We start from the raw sequence: 19,891 nt of genomic DNA on the forward strand, positions 1-19,891 counted from the left end.
TCTTTTGTATTTCTTGCACTTAATGATTTTCAACAGGTTTGGAAGTCTGACAGAGATGTAGATTTTACTTGTTGGATTAATATTATTGTTGCTTGAGAAGGAATAATAATTGTTTTAGAGAAATTGCTGTCAGTATAGGATTGAATGTTAATTTTCTTGAATTATGAGAATTTGAACATGGTTAATTTGGTGAAATCGGAAACCCTAGAATCTTAATCTATTGAATTTTCATCCATTGCTTAGGATTGTTTAATTTATTTAATTGTTTTAGTTTTACTTTACTTAATTTTATAAACTCTCTTTTCAAGTATTCAAATAAAATTAGGGTTAATATAATTTCGGTAATTAGTAAACAACAATCCTCGTGGGACGATATTCTTATTCACTATTATATTACTTGATTGCGATAGCGTATACTTGCGTTACGATTTTTCACAACACTATCACGGATCTTAACAATGGAATCATCAATCTGCTTCAAACCCTCTTGCATAACTAAATTTAGTATGTGTGCACAACATCGCATGTGAAATAGATCGCCATTGTGTACAAGAACCCCTTTCGCAACTAATTGCTCTTTCAACATGTCAACAGAAACACCATTTGCAGAAGCATTATCTAGTGTCATACTAAGCATCTTGTTCTCAATTCCCCAATCACTCAAAAAACCATAAAGTTTTTCAGACAAAGCAACGCCACTATGTGGGGGTGGCATAAAACTAAAGTTTAACACTCTTTTTTGTAAGTTCCAATTCTTATCTATGAAATGTGCAGTGAGACAAACATATCCATCACTAGTCAAAGAACTCCATGCATTAGAAGTAAAGCTAATTCTACCTGGAGTAGCCTCTAACATGCGTTTAATTTGTGACATTTCCTTTTTGTAAAACTTTAAAGCATCAGCCTTTGTAGTATTTCTAGAGACCAATTGAATTTGAGGATGCAAGTATTGAAATAGAGACCTTATTCCCGCATATTCAACAAAACTAGAAAGTAGATCATGCATGATTATAGCTACTACAACCAACTCACGGAAATTTTTGGGATCATACTTACCTCCACTAAGTGTCACTACACTAGCTTCTTGGGCAATGAGCATCTGCCCTATATTATGGTAGGAGGTTTTCAGACAATTCACAAGATGGCGTTTCAGATTATCAGTTCCGTACTTGCTATCCGTGAGGTACACATAGCTACAATGTTTGCACTTGGCCTTCAATTTCTTGTCCGGACCTAAAGGAAGATGAACAAAGTGACTCCAAACTTTTGAGGTCAGCTTCCTTTTTCTTCTCTGGAGTTGATCGCCTTGAGTTTTGTTATTCAAACTCAATCCATTAATCTCTTCAACCTCAACATCCACACTTTGAGACTCAATGGACTCAAGATCAATTTCCATTGTGTTAAATTAATCTGCACAAAATAAAACATTAGTTAACATTAGTTTAATTGTAATGAACAGAGTATCTAATGAGAATTTTAGGCAGAAAAATAGTATGTCAGAGTCTCTACTTTACAGGACCAGAAAATCATATAATTAGATGACAAAGAGAACATTATTTTTTTTAAGGAGAGATCATAAAATAACATGATGGTGTTTATTTATTTCAAGAATAACTCTTACGAAATAGCAAAAGGTTTAAAGAGAGATCATAACTCTTGTTCTAGCTGTGCAACAATAAAATAAATGGAGTTTAAATAATTATATGTTCTATATTTCAATAGACATTCACCAATTGATCATAGCATTCACAAACCGGATGGAGGAGTTCTAGCAATAGCGGGTCTTGAACGAAGGGACGGCGGAACATCATAATAATCATTAATTTGGGAAAAGGGAACTCTACATCTGAAGCATAAGCTAAAGTCTTTCGGAATTGCCCGACCATAACAAGCATAAGTTAAAGTTTGAGCACCAAACATCACATACACACAAAGGCATGTTAGCCAGGATACTAAAACCATAGACAATCAGAGAGAAAGTCCTCCCTTTCTTTAATGTGGACCAAAATGACCGAGAAGCCAAAGCCAACAACACATGAACCAAATAAAAATTGAGAACAATATTAGACAATCAGAAGATAAAGTAATAAGAAAACTGAAAAGCTCTTTCTCAAAAAAGGAAAAGAGAAAGAAAGGAAAAAGCAAAGCAGATAACTCATAATCAAAAGGAATGAAAACTAAAGAACATGGGGATACGCCATGGTTCCATTTGGAGACAATTTTTCCGGTAACAAATGAAGAGGAAAAAAAACAAAGTAGGGTTCTTCAGCGAACCATTGGAACACAAAAACCGAACACAATCACAATTATTTATCTTCTCAAGCTTTAACAATAATCAAATAAACAAATTCCATCGAAATACCGGTTTAGGTTAATATCAATATAATGCCATAATGGAGTCTAAGAACAAATAACGTGCCATCAATCTCAAAGTGAATACAGATAAAATAACAAATAAAAAAATGGGGCGGAGAGGGGAAAACCTGGCAAAGAACAACACCAAATCCGTTCCCCAAGCAAAGAATCTGTTCCACAAGGCTGATTCTGACAAAGAGTGAGAAGAATAGGGACCAAATCTGTTCCCCTGCCTCCCCAAGGTCGAATCTGACGAAGATAGTGGAGAGTCCAGAGAGAATGGGGCAGAGAGGAAAGAAGAAGAAGAAAAGCGGTAGGTCTGGACTGAGAAAGTGGTGGGTTTGGACTGAGAGAAACGGTGGTCCTCCGGTGGACTAAGAGCTCAGGCGGCGGAGAGGAGAGTTAAGAGAGAGTGGAAGTTGAAGGAGGAGAGAGTCTCTGTGAGAGACCGAGAGAGTAGAGAGAGAGAGACCAAGAGAAAAACGGTTTGGAAATTATGTTGGACTTGGGCGGCGGCAGCTGGAAGATTAGAGAAGAGAATAACAAATAGTAAAACTTTTTTGTTTAACCTAGGTAATAAACGGGTTGTATAATCGTGTTACCTAAATATGACACGTTTAATAAACGGGTTATAGCGGGTCAATTGCGGGTTGGCGGGTCAACCTGAAAATGACATGTTATTTAATCGTGTTTCACGGGTTCGACCTGATTTTGACCCGGACCTATTTATGTTAAACTCAAACCCGCTAATTTCGTACGGGTTTCGAGTCGTGTCGTCGTGTCGCTACCCAGATTGTCAGTCCTAAGTAAAATTAACCGATTTAAATATTATAATATAAATATTCCTAAGATTTCTAGATATTCTTGAACTAAGCAGATTATGTGATCACAATAAATATATTTATATATAAGTTTTAAGCCCGGCGATTATACAGTCTCTAATTTTTTTTATATGTACGTGTAACATTATCCGTTTTTACATGAAACCCTGTTTTTTATGCTGGTATAACACTTAATATTATATGTATTATTGGACTATATTTATTAAATATTACAGTAAAGCAGATGTCATACGGACGTATGAAAAAAGTTGCACATGATTGACCAAGGTCCAGGTGTCGGACTTAAGGCAATTCTTATACACATATATGCATATATATATATATATATCAACTTATGTTTGTCCAGATAATTATTTTAGCTAAATTTCAAAAATCACACCATTAATTTTATAATTAGATATCAAAACTATTAAAACTAATAAATTCATAAACTAAATTATTCCAAAAATCAGAGACCAAAGATTGATCACTTTGGGCAGCAAAGGATGCCCAATCAACATATCAAGATCACTAGGTTATAGATAGAATGACGGTGGAAAACTTGGTAAGCTGTCTCTCCAGCATATTCCTCCACTTGTGAGAAAACAATAGATCCAATATTGCCGGGACAACTAAACTCTTTAGAGAAACAGCAAAAAAAAAAAAATAATAATAATAATAATAATAATTATTATTATTATTATTATTAATTAATGGTATTAACTCATTTTCATCCATGCTATGAACATCGGAAACACTCAACACGCATGTTCGCCAATTAATTTATTGATCAACCCATCTGAATTAAACTTTCGGACAACAAAAAGAAAAAAAAAATCCAAAAGAAAGAAAAAGAAAATTTATATTAATTACATTATATTATGTTATAAAATGATCAGTTAGTTTAGGAATATTATATATATATATATATGTGTGTGTGTGTGTGTGTGTACAGTGAAGCTCTATTGAGGTTAACTCATTAATTTATCAAAATAATCCGCATACAAATTAGCCAGTAAACATAGGCAAGGGACAAATTGATGATAGGAATAGTTGTACCTTGGAAACGTGAGGCTAGATGGAATAAAAAAATTCAATGGAATATGATTAAATTAGTAGAAATATTGTTTGGAAAGTTGAAAGGTATAATTCTTTTAATCAATAAAATAGATGATTGGGTGGGTAGTGGAATTATTATACATCTTAATATTATCTTGATTATTTTAATTAATCATAACCGTAGATGAGAGTTTGTAGCGTCACAAAGCATGTGGAAACAAGCTACCTAAGCTTTCGTCCTAAGAGATGTCCTTTATACCATGTTACCATAATATTAAATAAACAAAATTACGACCCAATCATGCCTTCTACGGATTACGCAAGCTTTATGGGAAGCTAATCGGCTGTGATCAGTCGGTACTATATAGGTGGAGCAGGGATTCTAGTCTTATATTATATAAATAATAATCGAGAAACACTTGCTCTAATTCCAATTTTATAGTATGAATTATCATGAGTATGAGTTATCGTTCTTTCATTAACATATGAGTTATCATTCTTTTATTAACATTTAAGTATTTAACAGGTGTTCAAAAAATTATCTCGTCAGTTAATAATTAGAGGCCGCATCAACTATAGTAAATTATCTCGTCGGTTAATGATAAGAATCGACTTTTAGTGAAAAATATAACACTTCACGATGACATAGTTGACCAAAATAAAATTAGAATACATGTCCTACCACTACTCATATTATATATATTATGCACAAACTGAAAAGCTATTAAAATGATGGTATTTGAGCATTGACTTTTAGATACATTATACATTGTTCCTTCATAATAACGTCGTGTGTATATTTTAATATGCGCGCGGTTGGATTGGATGACTTCTTTTTGCATTATAAAGTCTTACATTTCAATACATATGTAATATAATACTGTTGCGTTTAGCCATCTACTTCAATTAATATATTTACATACATACATACATACATACATACATACATACATACATATATATATATATATACACACACACCTTCTGCCTTATTATTTAGTATAGTACTCGTCCTCTCTCTGATCATCAGTCTTTTCTATTACCAATTTCCTTCTCCTGCTGAACACCACTTTTCTTCTTCTTCTTCTTCTTCTTCTTGTTTTTGTGTTGCTTTGCAAAAAAAAACAAAAAACAAAAAACAAAAATCTCTTTTTGACAAATTTTTTTCTTTTTTATGATCTTGATTGTCTATCCATTCTCCTCATCTTCTTCATCGTCGTGAAAACTGGATCCGTCGACTTTCTGTAGAATTCCTTAGCCTTAACTTTAAAAAAGCATCCCAAGCATGTAGATTTGCATTCTTCTACCATCCCAAATATTCATCCACTTTTCCAAAAAAAAAAAAAAAAAAAAAAAAAAAAAAAAAAAAAAAAAACAACAGATATTTATCTTTTCCATGAAGAGTAGTGTCTAAGAAAATTATTTACCTGCGTCATTAATCTGGCCAACAAAATTTCTCCTATTCCTTAGAAACACATTTATAAAAATCCTCAAATCATGTAACTTCCTTCCTCCAACTTCAGATATCCCATAAACCAAAAAAAAAAAAAAAAAGTTATATAGGAAAAGTACAATCTTCTTGATTATATATCCTCATTAGAGCCCTAAGTCGTGGCCAAGATTAAAGTGTCTCTCCTTTAGCACAACCTTTATAAAAATCACCAAACCATGTAATATTTTCCTATCCAAGGTTATTATTTTATCCATCAATATTTAGCTCATCCTTAAAAAAAAAAAAAAAAAAAAAAAAAAAAAAAAAAAAAAAATCGGAGTGGTAATTTCATGATCATGGCGGAATCCGAGCCAGGAACGCCATCGGCGTCGGTGCCGACCACGCCGGGGACGCCGGCGCCACTGTTCCCGTCGTTGAGAGTGGATTCATTGTCGTATGATCGCGAACGGAAGTCAATGCCGAGATGCAAATGCTTGCCTGTTAGTGCACCTGGGTGGGCCCAACCTCACACATGCTTCACTGATTTTCCTGCCCCTACTGACGTGTCCCTCGCCCGCAAGGTACTTGCTCTACAACTCTTTCTTTTTTTTTTTTTGGTAATTATTATACTTACTACTTCTTTGTCTTCTCACTCCTACGTCCTAAAAAAATTATTTGCGTTTGCTCAACTGCTATGTTGTTTGATAAAAACGAGTAGTTCTCTCTCATCTTTAGTTGGCTATTCATTTTTGTTTGGGAAGAAGTTATATCCTTATTTTGAAAGAAAAAAAATGTATTGCACGCAAGCCAAAAGTTTTTTTTTTTTTTTTTTTTTTTTTTTTAGTGAGATCACTAGAACTAGAGATAACTTTATTAAACGTAGATAAAATAAGATATTTGAATTAGTAAACAAGACACAATTATAATATATATCTTTCTTTTTTTTTTGTAAAATACGGGCGGAATTAAAATTTTGGTTCAAAAGTCAAAATTTTAAAAGATGAAGGGAAGACTCGTTTTCCCACATTTTTATCATAAAAAATTGATCCATAGTTTTTTTTTTTAAATTAATGATTTTTTTTTCATTATTTTACGGTTGAAATTTGGATTGTATAATACATCTGTAGTTTTAACCAATTTGTTTTTGCAGCTTTTGTTATAATAAAGCCAAATATAATAATAAATAGAGTTTCGTTCTGTTGGATTTGTTTGCATAAGCCTAGAGAAAGTGGGACGTGTTTTATTCTCACCGCCTTAACTAAACATGAATAAGAAGAAAAAATAAAAAGAATTATTATCATTGGCCCCTTTAAAAAGAAAAAATAAAACTTTTGAGTCACTCTTAATTTGTCTCACTGAATTTTAAAAACTCTTACTTACCCTATAAATTTTAAATTATTTTCGCTTAATTCATTTTATTATAAATTACGTTAAAAACATATATAAAAAAAAGATATTATAGACATGTAATCTTTTTATTCAAATGTATATTAAAAATAAATAGATAAAAATTATACGGTTATATTTAACCCTTTTTTTCATCTGATTTTAACAAAAAATTTTATAAAAGAATTTAAATGAGATAAATTTAAAAAATAAAATAAGAATTTTTTAATTTTAAAAAATAAAATGTAAATAAATTTAAAATTTAAAAGACACCAGTAAAAAAAAAATTCTAAATAGAAAAGTAAAAAGACTATAACAAAAACGGCCTAACAAAACAAAATATTGGAGAAGAAACCAAGACAGACGTCATGTTAACATAATTGCTATATTATGATGGCAGTGGTCCTGACTCATAGAGCGGTTAAGCATTTAACCTCAGTCAGTCCTTAGGCCAAAAATTAAACAAAATAATAAAAAAATATATATAAAATCAAATGCCAGTCAAATAATTACAAAAAAAGAAAAATAAAAAGAAAAAAAAAAGAAGAAAAAGACGAAGAAGATGTGAGCAGGTAGAGATGCATGGACCAGGACACAACCACCAAAAAATCACATTGCGGGGAATAAAAAAAAAATACCAAAAAAATAGGCTTCATCCGCGTAAGAAAAGGAAAAACAAAGCAATTTTGTATCATCAAACATGTGTAATGTCCTGCAAAACAATATTATTGTGATCTTGTAAAATATATCGGTATTGAAAAGTAAAAACAATTTCACAAAAGGTGGAAAACAAAAGCAATTTTGTATCAGAAAACATGTATAATGTCCTGCAAAACAATATTATTGTGATCTTGTAAAATATATCGGTATTGAAAAGTAAAAACAATTTCACAAAAGGTTGAAAACAAAAGACAGCTTAGAAGCAACAAAAGAAAATGAACTGTCATCCCTATTTATTATATATAATGAGAAGTACATAAATATCCTAGTCCCGAATTTTGATTGTGCTTTTTTTTTTTTTTTTTTTCCTTTTTGTTTCTAAACGACCTTATATTCTCAGAAATTATATTAGTCAACAGTCATTCTCATTTGCTTACGATTTCCTTCCCTCAGGGCTCAGGCATTGAAGTGTAAAAAAAAAATTAATAAATAAACAAATTTTTGAATTTAAAACTTTACCCTTAGAAAACTATGTATAAACACGTTAAAAACTGTTTGTCTTTGCATCCAAAATATCATTATTAGTTGTTTATAAAATGGCAAGAGTACCCGGTTCAGAAATAAAATTTAATAGCTACACTTGAAATTTATTAGGCCTTTCTTATGCCATTTGTCTTTTCAATGAATCATTAATAGTACTAAAATAACTATTATAAATAAATAATTTTTCGATTATAGAAAGATCTTTTTCTTGTGTTAATTTTATCAAAATGCAAGAATACCATGTGTTTTAAATAATGTTGAGTTATCCCATGAGTATTTTATTCGATAAAAAAGTCCACGCATACGGCATACGTGCTTTCATAAGCACATAAAATCGACACCGAGGTCAGATTTAGACAAAATTAGTTGTACAAAAAGACATAGTTATCTTTCATACAATGATGATGGTACTTTGGGAGAGAAATTCCAAAGATAGTAACTTTGATCTTCAATTTTTCTTGCACATGATAATAATCAATTTTGATGTTTTGGAATGGTTCATTTATATTAGGGATGATTCTTGTGATTAGAAAACACATGGAATGGTTAATTTTGTCTGACTAGAAAAACACAAGGGATAATCTCAGCATTTAGGCAAATTACATGGTTGCCTTCTAAACTATAGGGCTTGTCGCAAAATGCTTCTCGAACTATAGTTTTAGCTTTTTTCTCCCTGAACTTCAATTGTTCTTATAAATTTTCTCCCTCGTTAAATTCTTGATGGAAAATGTCATGTAAAATGTAAAAATTAACAAAAGAACTACTTCAGTTAAGATTTTTAATATAAATAATATGTATTACACAAATAATGAGTGTCGTCTGAATAATTTAATAAACAATTATTTTGTTAGCTCCTCCTCATGCAATCCACATAAAAGTGTAATTACGCAGCAAGAGTTATCTTTTTTTAATTACTATACCTAACTTTGTCTTTAATTTGATTGACCCAGGGACCTTTGGAGGTTCGTAAATGACAGCCAATAGTAATAACTGAAGTAAATTTAATAAAGAGATAAATTTTGTAAAAATTACTGAAGTTTAGGTGAAAAAAAACTAAAATTAAAGTTTAGGGGACATTTTGTGACAAAGAATTAAAGTTTAGGGGACATTTTGTGACAAAGCCATAATTCGGGAGGCAGCCGCGTAATTAGTCCTTTTTAAAATAGAATACTTGACATTTGGATTAAACACATTATGGGAGGTTTGAGTCATTATCTCAATAATTTTTTAAAAATATTAAATAAACAAAGCCTTAATTATTTTAATTACTATACCGTACCTTAGACAATTGAAAAGCAGGAGAGTGATTTAATATGTCATCAATCGTTATTTATAACTGATATGTAATGTTGACAAACAAAATCAAATAAATCAAGTGTGCATAAGTTTCTCACTAATTCTTCTGTGATTTCATTTCCTCCTCAACAATGGAATAAGCCTAATTACATATTATTCTTTGAAAAATAAGTACAAATATTATAACCACAATCAAGAACAACGACAATTAATTAATAGAAATACACACGACTATGGCATAAAAAACTAACAATATTCATATTTCATACAAAAACAATAATTAACCAGATTGGAGCAGAGTTTATTGGGACATTCATACTGATATTCGCGGCAACAGCGGGTCCAATAGTGAACGAGAAGTACGACCATGCAGAGACATTGATAGGCAATGCAGCATGTGCGGGGCTGGCAGTCATGGTAGTGATTCTGTCGACGGGCCACATCTCTGGTGCGCATCTCAACCCGTCGCTCACCATCGCTTTCGCGGCGCTGCGCCACTTCCCGTGGGTCCAAGTGCCGGCTTACATAGCGGCTCAGGTCGCGGGTTCCATTTGTGCCTCTTTTGCCCTTAAAGGAGCTTTCCATCCCTTCTTGTCCGGTGGTGTTACGGTTCCTTCTGTGGACACTGCCCAGGCTTTCGCTCTTGAGTTTATTATCACTTTTAATCTCTTGTTCGTTGTCACTGCAGTTGCCACTGACACACGTGCGGTATGTATTAAGTTTTTTTCTTTTTTTTTTTTTTTCAACTGATTGGAGTGCATAGAAAAGGATAAGATTAAGTTTTAGTTTAATTCAACGCTGTGTTGCAAGGATAAGGGTGTTTCTGAAAACGTTTTTAAAATTTAAGATCAAATTGTAATTTTTCAAATTTGACGTATATCTTGGAATTTGTTGCAACTCAAGTAGTGCACACACGTTTTTTAAACACCAAATTAATGAGGAATTAATCCAATAAAAATTTGATGGTCACTGTCGACTTTTTTTTTATTTTTATTTTTTGTTATCCATCTTTCTTTAGATTAATTTATATTTCCTAATTAATTGGAGACAGGTGGGAGAGTTGGCTGGCATAGCAGTCGGAGCTACCGTGATGCTCAACATTCTTATAGCAGGGTTAGTTATATTTAATTTTAAGTTTTTCCGCATCTTCCATATATAATAATCCTATATTGATCCCTTCTAATTATATCATGTAAAGAGCATTTCCAATTACCCTTTTTTTTTTTTTTTTTTTTCATTCCAAGGTTATCTTATAGTTTTTTAGAACCTTCTTTGACCTATACATAAAAATTGGTCACATATAGATCATTCTCATATAAACTTATTGTTATTTATATATCTATTACACAGTTTCATAATAAAATAATATAGAAGAGCTTCCAAGTATTCTAATTATTGTACCAACTTTTGATATCAATTGACTTGATAAATAAATGGTTATTCGGTTATTTAAATGTCCGCAGTTGTTAACATTAAAAATTAGTACGACAGTTTGGATTTCTAACAATATTAGTGTATTAATATAAATTCACCTTAATAATTAAGTGGCCTCATGTGACATAATGCAAAATGGATCACCGGTGGTGGTGGACTGGCGGCATAGCGATCAAAGAGGGTTTATTAGTGGTCTCTCATCTACCATTCATGTATCGGTTTCCATTGTCCATTTGTAAAGCTGAAATTATGTTTCTTACGGACCTGCTAGATATAGTTTAGGCTTATTTATTGTTAGACTCTCCAGTTGCTAATTGACAAAAGCATGAGTTTGATTTCTTTGAGCGATAAAAGATTATCTATTAGTGGTCTCTCACCTATCATTCACGTATCGATTCTTATTGTTCGTTGTGAGGCTGAAATTATGCCTATTAACGCCCTGCCAAATATTGTTTAGGCTTATTTATTTTGAAACTCTACAGTTACTAATTAAACTATGGTTTCTTTCTGTTCCACCATATTGTCTTATTAGATTGTCAAGTGATTATTGGACAAGAGTGTGAGAACACTAGTTGTTTTTATTAGCAAATATATATATATATATATAGACACACAATACAAAATGGTGATTAGGTTTTAACAAGGAAATTTAAACTGTGCAGGCCATCTAGTGGTGGCTCGATGAATCCCGTGCGCACACTTGGACCAGCCATTGCTGCTGGGAACTACACGAAGTTGTGGATATATTTTGTGGCACCGACACTGGGTGCTCTAGTCGGGGCAACTACCTACGCAGCCGTCAAACTCTCCGAGCCACCAACTCCGACGACCCAGGTCATGAGCTTCCGTCGCTAGCAGCTAGCTAGGAGCTGCGTGTGCGACAAAACTATGAGTTTCAAAAATATAATAATTAAAATAATGCTTGTGCGCTAGTATTAGTGCTCTAATAATATTTTTCTCTATATTTGTGTTTGTCACACTTATTCCTGTTTACCTCCCATGTGGTATGCCAAAAAAAAAAAAAAAAAAAAAAAAAAAAAAAAAAAAAATTTTTTTTTAGAGGAATAAAGGGCATAGGAGACAGAGAAGTCCACTCTAACTCCACATGACCCTCACAGTTGTGCTGTTTGTATTTGGAGCTAGTTTTATGAGGAACTTAATTTATGTTGGTTTGTATTTTGTGTTTTCATCGTATTTTCTCTGTTAAGATAATTCTATTTAGCAGAAAATTTAAAAAAAAAAATCACTTATCTCCGTGATTGTCCTAAGTACTTTTAGTTTATTCTCCTTTAGAGCTGCCTCAAGTGAGAAAAATCAGTGTAGAAACTTATATCTTATTTTAGACATAGTCAAACTGTAGAGTGCAGATAACAAAATATTCACGACTAATTGTAAGATTTTTAGGTTCTTATTTATGGATAAATAAATTCAATAAACCGGTTTAGGTAATTATTTAGATTATCTTTAAATTACATTTTTAAATTTTATCACGAAACATTTTTAGACTTTTCTGCCAAATACTACAGAACACCAGATTTTTCAGCAATGTAGCCAACGTTTAAAACCCATAATAAATTCAACTATAAATCCAATTCGATATCAACATCTATAATTCTTTGGAAAGTTTATAGTGTCCACTTTCGAAGCCCTAAACAAATTGAAGTCAGATTTTGTATAGAATATGCCAATATTTGTCCCTTGTATTTCTAAAACGGATTCAAGGCAGTTTTCTAACAATACAACAAACTTCGGTAATTCATATAAAATCAACCAGAGGTTCAAATTTCAAATACCATGCTTTTAGAAAGCTTAGAGTTTAATTAATAAATGCTCTAAAAGATTTTAGACGGATTCATTGCAGAGAATATTTCCCACAATATAAAATCAGCTTTCTTTTCTGTAAATCTCAAAATTGTGACCCACCAATGGAGCAAGTGTTTTTACCGTAAATTAATTATTTAATGATCAGATTTGCAACAAGAACATTTATGTGTTGCGCAACTTTTTAATACGGACATGTACAAATCTTACCGTTAAAATTTTAATCCAACAATTAAAAATATATGCTACACCAGTGGGTAAACAAATGGAGGATGCTCCGTAAAGCTTCTCTATAAAATCTTATGGAATATTTAAAGATGACAAAATATATGCACATATTTTACATGCGTGGAAACTAAAAAAAATAAGCATTAGTTCCCATCGAAATTTCGAATTATCCAATGGAGAAGTGAAAGGAATCTCCATGAAACTTTGATTTGGTTTCCACAATATGGATGCTTGATTCGAGAAAATATTCTTTATTCAAGTCTTCAATTTGGCCTGTAGACTTAGCCCTTAGGTTGTCCTTTAAGGACCCAATCAAAAAGCGAGCTAAAAAAACAAAATGAGGGAAGGAGAAATCTGGATTTTCTCAATGAGTACTGCCGGTCTTTGAGTTTGATGATTGATCATGATTATTTCACTTAAGAGAGAAGACATAATCATGAGAATCCAATTTAACTTTTATCGTGATCATTGGTCTATAGTTATAAATATACATTAAAGTCATCTCCTAGGATTTTTTTTTTATATTCCTTTTCTACAATTTGTACTTGTGAGTTTATTCTTTGGGATCTAATGTAAGCGGTTAATGTTTTGTGTCGTCTACGAATAGCCTCATTTATTACAATTTGAATATTAATATAGTTTGCTTTTTCTTTATTTTTGCTAAAATTGAAACTTGCAAAAAAGAAAAAGAATCAAAACTAAATTTTAGTGACATCCAGTACATAGAGAAAACAATTTTACTACTAAGATATGATAAACTTTTTAAATACATAAGTTTCTAGTTTTATATAGTTTAGTCACAAATATCACTATAACATGCAACTACATTTAAGTTCAATGAAATCTTGTTGGTTGCAAGCTCAAATTTTTATGTGAGATCTACAGCGTCTACAAGGGTGGCTCGGCTACGACAAGGGGCAAGGGCGAGCGGTCGGAGGGACACTGATTGGAACTTAAAGACGAAATAAAGATAAAATAAATAAATAAATTGATATTAGTGGTAAATCGGATTTATTTATATTGGTGGTAAATCACTAATGTTGATTTCACCAATGTTAACCGGTAATTAACAAAAATTCATTAATATTTTACCACCAAGTTAACCAATGATTTAAGGCAAAATAAATTAATGATTTATCTTTTTCAATTAATTTAACAATACCAGATACATTTAGTAAAAACGCATTTTAAAAAGAATCATTTTTGCACATACTCTTGTGTATTAGTACATGAACCAGTTTTAATTGGGTTGAACCCCCTTGACAAATACGAACAATTTTGGACCGGATACGTCATGACATGAGATATTGACGAGCCATACTAAGTACGACACGAGATAGTCAGTTGTGTTAGACCCATAATTTTAAGTATGTGAGTTTAACACAACATGATACAATGATAAGCACAATAGGAGCACGGTACGACTCATTAAGCATAATTGATTGATTTATACGCGATGAATTCAATTGTTTTCATTACTATTATATAGCTTTATACTAATTAGTTAATGGTACATATTTTTCAAGAATTAAAATATATACATATATATACATAAACATAATTAAATAATTCGTTTGATAATTTAGTAAAAAGTACAGGCATATATGTGCTTGGGCCTCTGATTATTCTTAAACGGATATGAGCACAGTATAAAATTTTAACGGACTAAATAAGACACGTTACGAAACACGCATAAATTAAACCGATTATGTAACGGTAATAAGATTGACATATCTATTTAGGTGGCATACCATTATTTTATATGTTATTGAATTCATGTTACAACTTCTTTGTAGTTCATATTCATATCACGTTTTGTTGACCTTTGATTTAAGCTTTAACTAATTTAACTTTATGGTCCAAATGTAAGGTGGTTTTTTTATAGCGTTCTTCCAAAATTTCACACAAACAATGGACAATATATTCACCATTACATGAGGATTGATTAACTTCCAAGCAGAACCAAAAACAAAAACCGGAAAAGAACAAAGGGAAGTCATGATGGCAGGCCCACTAGTTTTCCACCGGCAGAAGGAAACGAATATTCTTCGGTCACCTCCAAGCCTCCCGTCGCTCGCGGAGACACCGAAACGCGTCCCCGTTTAGCTGGACCCCACTCCCATCCCCGGTCCCACTTTCCTCTTCCTTTTCTTCCCATCCCACATGCCCTCTTCTAAGTTCTATTGTCTTTATACTCCCGCCTCGTGACTCCTCGAATATTCCCCACCCCCTTGTTCGCCGGCGAATATTCCACGCTGGCATCCACGTGTCACCCCTCTCTTCTCCGCCGTCGATCATCTCACAAAAAGTCAAAAGTCCCGCAATCCGACGCTCACTCATTTCTGTTCCCATCATGCTTTTGCTTCAGATTCGTCGCCGAGGATTCCTCTTCATGTTCGTAAAAGAAATATATAATACAAAATGTGTGTTTGTGTGTGTATATATATAATTCATGAATCTTGTCGCTAAATAAAGTCAAAATGACTTGAACAAAATTTTTTTTTCCTTGCGGGGAATCTGAAATTTTGTTATTCCTGTAGCTTTGGGGACCCTTTGGAAAAGCAAGAACCCAATTTTTTTTTTTTTTTTTAAAAGCTGAATTCTTTCTTCCCAGAAGAATCTAATCCGAATTCGATAGCTTTAGAAAGCGTTTAAGAGTATAAGTTGTGGATCAGTTCTGTTTGGCTGGTGAGAAAGTCTGGTTGTTTTCTTTTTTTTTTTTTCGTGGCTCTAATAATGATGGAGAGGAATTTCGAGTACGAAAATGGGATTGTAATGACGAGAGACCCAAAACCCAGGCTGAGATGGACGGCTGATCTTCACGACCGCTTTGTTGACGCCGTTACTAAACTTGGTGGCCCTGACAGTACGTTCAATTATTTTATGTCTCTTCCGGTTTTTTTTTTTTTTTTTGAGAAAGGAGATTTTTGTGTTGTTTGGATTTATGAATGCTCACTTATATAATTTGATGTTGTTTATTTTTATCTGGGGAACTTTTATCTAAGTTAATAACTGGCACAACGCAATTATAATGCATTGAAGGAAAAAAAAAAAAAAAAAAAAAAAAAAAAAAGGAAAAAAAAAAAAAAAAAAAAAAAAAAAAAAAAAAGAGGAAAAAAAATATTTATTAATTAGTGTTTTCTTCAATTGCATGTGTTTATCGTCCAAATTTGATTTATGCTTTCAGAAGCAACTCCAAAGTCTGTGCTGAGGTTAATGGGCTTGAAGGGCTTGACATTGTACCATTTGAAAAGCCATTTACAGGTATTTATTTTGTGTCTTTCTTTTGTAATTGGAAGTTTTTCTTCTTTTAAATTGAACACAAATTAGTCATCTTCTGAGAAAAAAAAAAAAGTGATCAAATTTTGGAATTTGCAGAAGTATAGACTCGGACAACAGGTGCGGAGACAGAATTCTGCTGAACATAGCAAGGAGAGTAGTGGTGAGAGCCCACTTTCTCATTTAAGTAAAAATAATAATAATAAAACGAAATAAAATTATTTTTCTTTTTTCTCATTAAATCTTGAGACAGGAATTCTACTTCTTAATTGCAGGTTGTTCATATGCACAATTCGTCAATCATTCCTCAGGGACTACTAGTACAACTTCATCAAGAGGTGATAATAAAGAACACAGGTAGGTGAAATCGATTTTTCTCATTTTTGGATTTTTTTTCTTTTAATTTAAAAAAAACAAAAAAAAACAAAAAAAAAACTGTTCATCCGAACATTTATTGCTATACCTTGGACTTTCTTGTGGTAGCTCTAAAACTTGGCAAAAGTTTCCATAGGATTCTTAAGAAATTCTCTGTTTTAAACTAAGTAACATTTATTGCTTTTCTTTTTCTGTTCACAAGTCATTTGCTGGCCATCGGTTTTGTCTGTAATCAGTCTTACATATTATAGTTATAGCATGTTGAAGTAAAACTGTAGCAAAACATTTGTCCATTTATTAGTAAATGACTTGAAAACGCGTGGTACAAATAAGTTTCTTGTTGTTATTCTTTTTAAAATAATAAAAAAATCATTTGTTATATAGGATAAATTCAATATCACAAAATATATATATACATATAAACATATTATATATAGGACCGGTCTTTTGACCAAATCTTTTGCCAAACATTATGGTATTGATGTTTTGTTTTCATTTTTGTCTTTTCAAATTTCCAAACCTCCCAACTTCATATGTATGAGCAACTTGATCTTACAAATCTACAATTACGTCTTCACTAAGGACATCGAAGAGAAACGACACTGTTCTTGAAGGGTTCTACATATCACATACTCAACCAAGAATACAAAATATATATATATATATATATATATATAGTTTTTGAGAGTAAATAATATAAAAGTATATATAGTTTTTGAGAGTAAATAATATAAAAGTAGGGTTTTGACCATACCGAAAGCCCCGCTGTTGAGATTTTTTTTAGCTAATTCTCATAAGTAAAACGAATTTTATTTTTCTTCTTTCTCATATTTTTCTGCCAAATTCGTGACACTAATTATAGTGCTATAATACATCAGTGAAATCCCAATCGCAGAGGCGCTAAGGCTTCAGATTGACGTACAGAAAAGATTACAAGAGCAGCTTGAGGTATAATATTGTTTAGATATAATTACTATATTTATATATGTGCGTGTTTGTGTACTTAGTTGTTTTGGCAGTGCTTGGCCACCAGTGGTAAGCATATAATTCGACTTAAAGAGATATACGAAAATTAACGAGCATTTACAGTTTGAAGATAAGACCGAATTTGTAATAGCAAGGAAAAAAAAGAATTATTATCATCGGGTTTCTCTAAACTTTAAAGTCACTCTTAATTTATTATCTGAATTTTAAAAACTCTTATTTTGTCTATTGAATTTTAAATTCTTCTCACTTAACCCATTTTATTAAGATTTTTGTTAAATATAGATAAAAAAAAGAAGAGTAATACAGGTATATAGTCTTTCTGTTTAAATATATGTTAAAAGCAACATATAAAAAATACATAACCACACTTAATCCCTTTTTCCGGATTTGATTTTAACAAAAATTGTTACAAAATGGCTTAAACGGGACTAATTTCAAATTTTAAGTAGGCAAAGTGAGAGTTCTTATAATTTAAGGGCAAATTGGGAATGACCTCAAAATTCATAGAGCACCAGGGGTAATAATTCAAAAAAAAAAAATTGACAAACTATAAATTACAAAATTACTCTGACAATAATTCATGGACTTAACCTTTTACATAGAAACTTTTTTTTTAAAATGAATTTCATCGATAAAACGCTAATTAGTAACTTTTGCAATTACCAAATTATTATTGTATTTACAGTATGCATAATGATGATTTGTTTAATACTGAATCAATGTGATATTGACAGTAAATAAAATAATCAAAATCAGTTTTTTCATAAACATTTTCAGTGCTAAAAAAAAAAATTAATCCAAATTCATTTACTTGTTTTGTATTAAAGTCTTGGGTCTGATTTCTGTGTTATGCCCCAACTTCAAGTGCTAGGTAGGCTATTTTTAAAACTATCATTTATGCCAGCAGGTTCAGAAGAAACTGCAAATGAGAATAGAAGCCCAAGGGAAGTACTTGCAGGCCATACTAGAAAAGGCCCAAAACAGCCTGACCCTTGACATGAATGGGCCGGGTAATCTAGAGGTAGCCAAAGCCCAATTGACAGACTTCAATTCGGCCCTATCAAACTTCATGGAGAACATGAATGAAGTAGATCAAAAGAGTGGCATAATTGAGATGAATGGTGTTTATAGAAAAGAGAGTGATACAAGTTTCAACATTTACCAAGAGGGAAACAGAGAAAAAACTGATGAAGATACTAAGCTCAAAGAAACCATACACTTTGACTTGAATACCAAAGGTGGGTTTGATTTTGTTAGTGCACGTGGACTTGATTTGGAACCCAAAATGCTTTCATACAGGAGATCATAGAAGATTTTGATGACCATTATTTACCTTATAGGTGCATATTATTATTATTATTATTATTTTCTTGGTCTAAGTTATATCTAATTAACATTTTGTTTTCAATATGTTGCTCATTTTTGGTTGAATAAAATGAATATGTCTCAATGTCAATCAGAATAATCATCTTGTTGGAAGATAAATATGTCTCTTCATTTGTCAATTGAACAAGTCATGCATATTTAACATATCAAAAAATATATATATGTCTACCAAATCCAATTAGTCAAATCATTGACATAATTATACATATTAAGAATGAGAGCTTCTCTAGTAGACTAAAAAAATAAAACTACCAATAATTCTCTATTTTCAACTGTTAGATTTGTATCAAAAATCAGCTATTATGTTTGTTTTTTTAGTCTAATGTAATTTTAATTTAATCTAATGGTCAGAAAATGACACTATGTGATATTAGAAAAATTCCCATATATATATAACAGCTTAATAAAAAAAATCTTTGTATGTTCTGTTAGCGTTACTTTACCATATTCTTAGTGAAAAGAAAATTAAAGAAATCCTCGAATTTTTGCTCAAGAAGTTGCAGATGTGCTATCCTTTAATTGAAGAGCGTACGATGTTTGATTTCCTTTTGATTCTATCTTTTATTTATTTATTTATTTATTTTTTTTTTTTTGGAAATGCTTTTGATTCTATCTGATCATTGTTTATAATTTATTTACACAAAATTAATGGTACGAATTTTGGTGCATCCCACACAATATAGAAAGTAAGAAAAAAGAATGACAAGTTCCCTTCGTATAGATTCCTTCTTAAAGAAAATGAATACCAAATTTTTTTTTTTTTTTTGTTTGGTTGGCTGAATAAAGACTTTTATTGAAAACCCACCCTCAAAGGATCATGGTGCGAGAT

General features: G+C 31.7%; 2 protein-coding genes across 2 annotated transcripts; both read left to right on the forward strand.

The window, feature by feature from the left end:
• Positions 1-5,596: 5,596 nt before the first annotated feature.
• Positions 5,597-12,133, forward strand: LOC21405628 (probable aquaporin NIP5-1). The gene is made up of 4 exons (XM_010112119.2): positions 5,597-6,248; positions 9,841-10,260; positions 10,604-10,665; positions 11,649-12,133. Exons 1-4 carry the CDS (start codon positions 6,018-6,020, stop codon positions 11,839-11,841), a joined length of 906 nt encoding a protein of 301 aa, XP_010110421.2. The 5' UTR covers positions 5,597-6,017; the 3' UTR covers positions 11,842-12,133.
• Positions 12,134-15,499: 3,366 nt separating this feature from the next.
• On the forward strand, positions 15,500-18,985 carry LOC21405630 (myb family transcription factor PHL11). Its single transcript, XM_010112121.2, has 6 exons — positions 15,500-15,901; positions 16,223-16,299; positions 16,414-16,477; positions 16,590-16,671; positions 17,568-17,637; positions 18,584-18,985. Exons 1-6 carry the CDS (start codon positions 15,772-15,774, stop codon positions 18,983-18,985), a joined length of 825 nt encoding a protein of 274 aa, XP_010110423.2. The 5' UTR covers positions 15,500-15,771.
• The last annotated feature ends 906 nt before the right edge of the window (positions 18,986-19,891 follow it).

The sequence above is a fragment of the Morus notabilis genome, unplaced genomic scaffold (genome assembly GCF_000414095.1).
Source record: "Morus notabilis unplaced genomic scaffold, ASM41409v2 Scaffold15, whole genome shotgun sequence".
Lineage (NCBI taxonomy): Eukaryota > Viridiplantae > Streptophyta > Magnoliopsida > Rosales > Moraceae > Morus > Morus notabilis.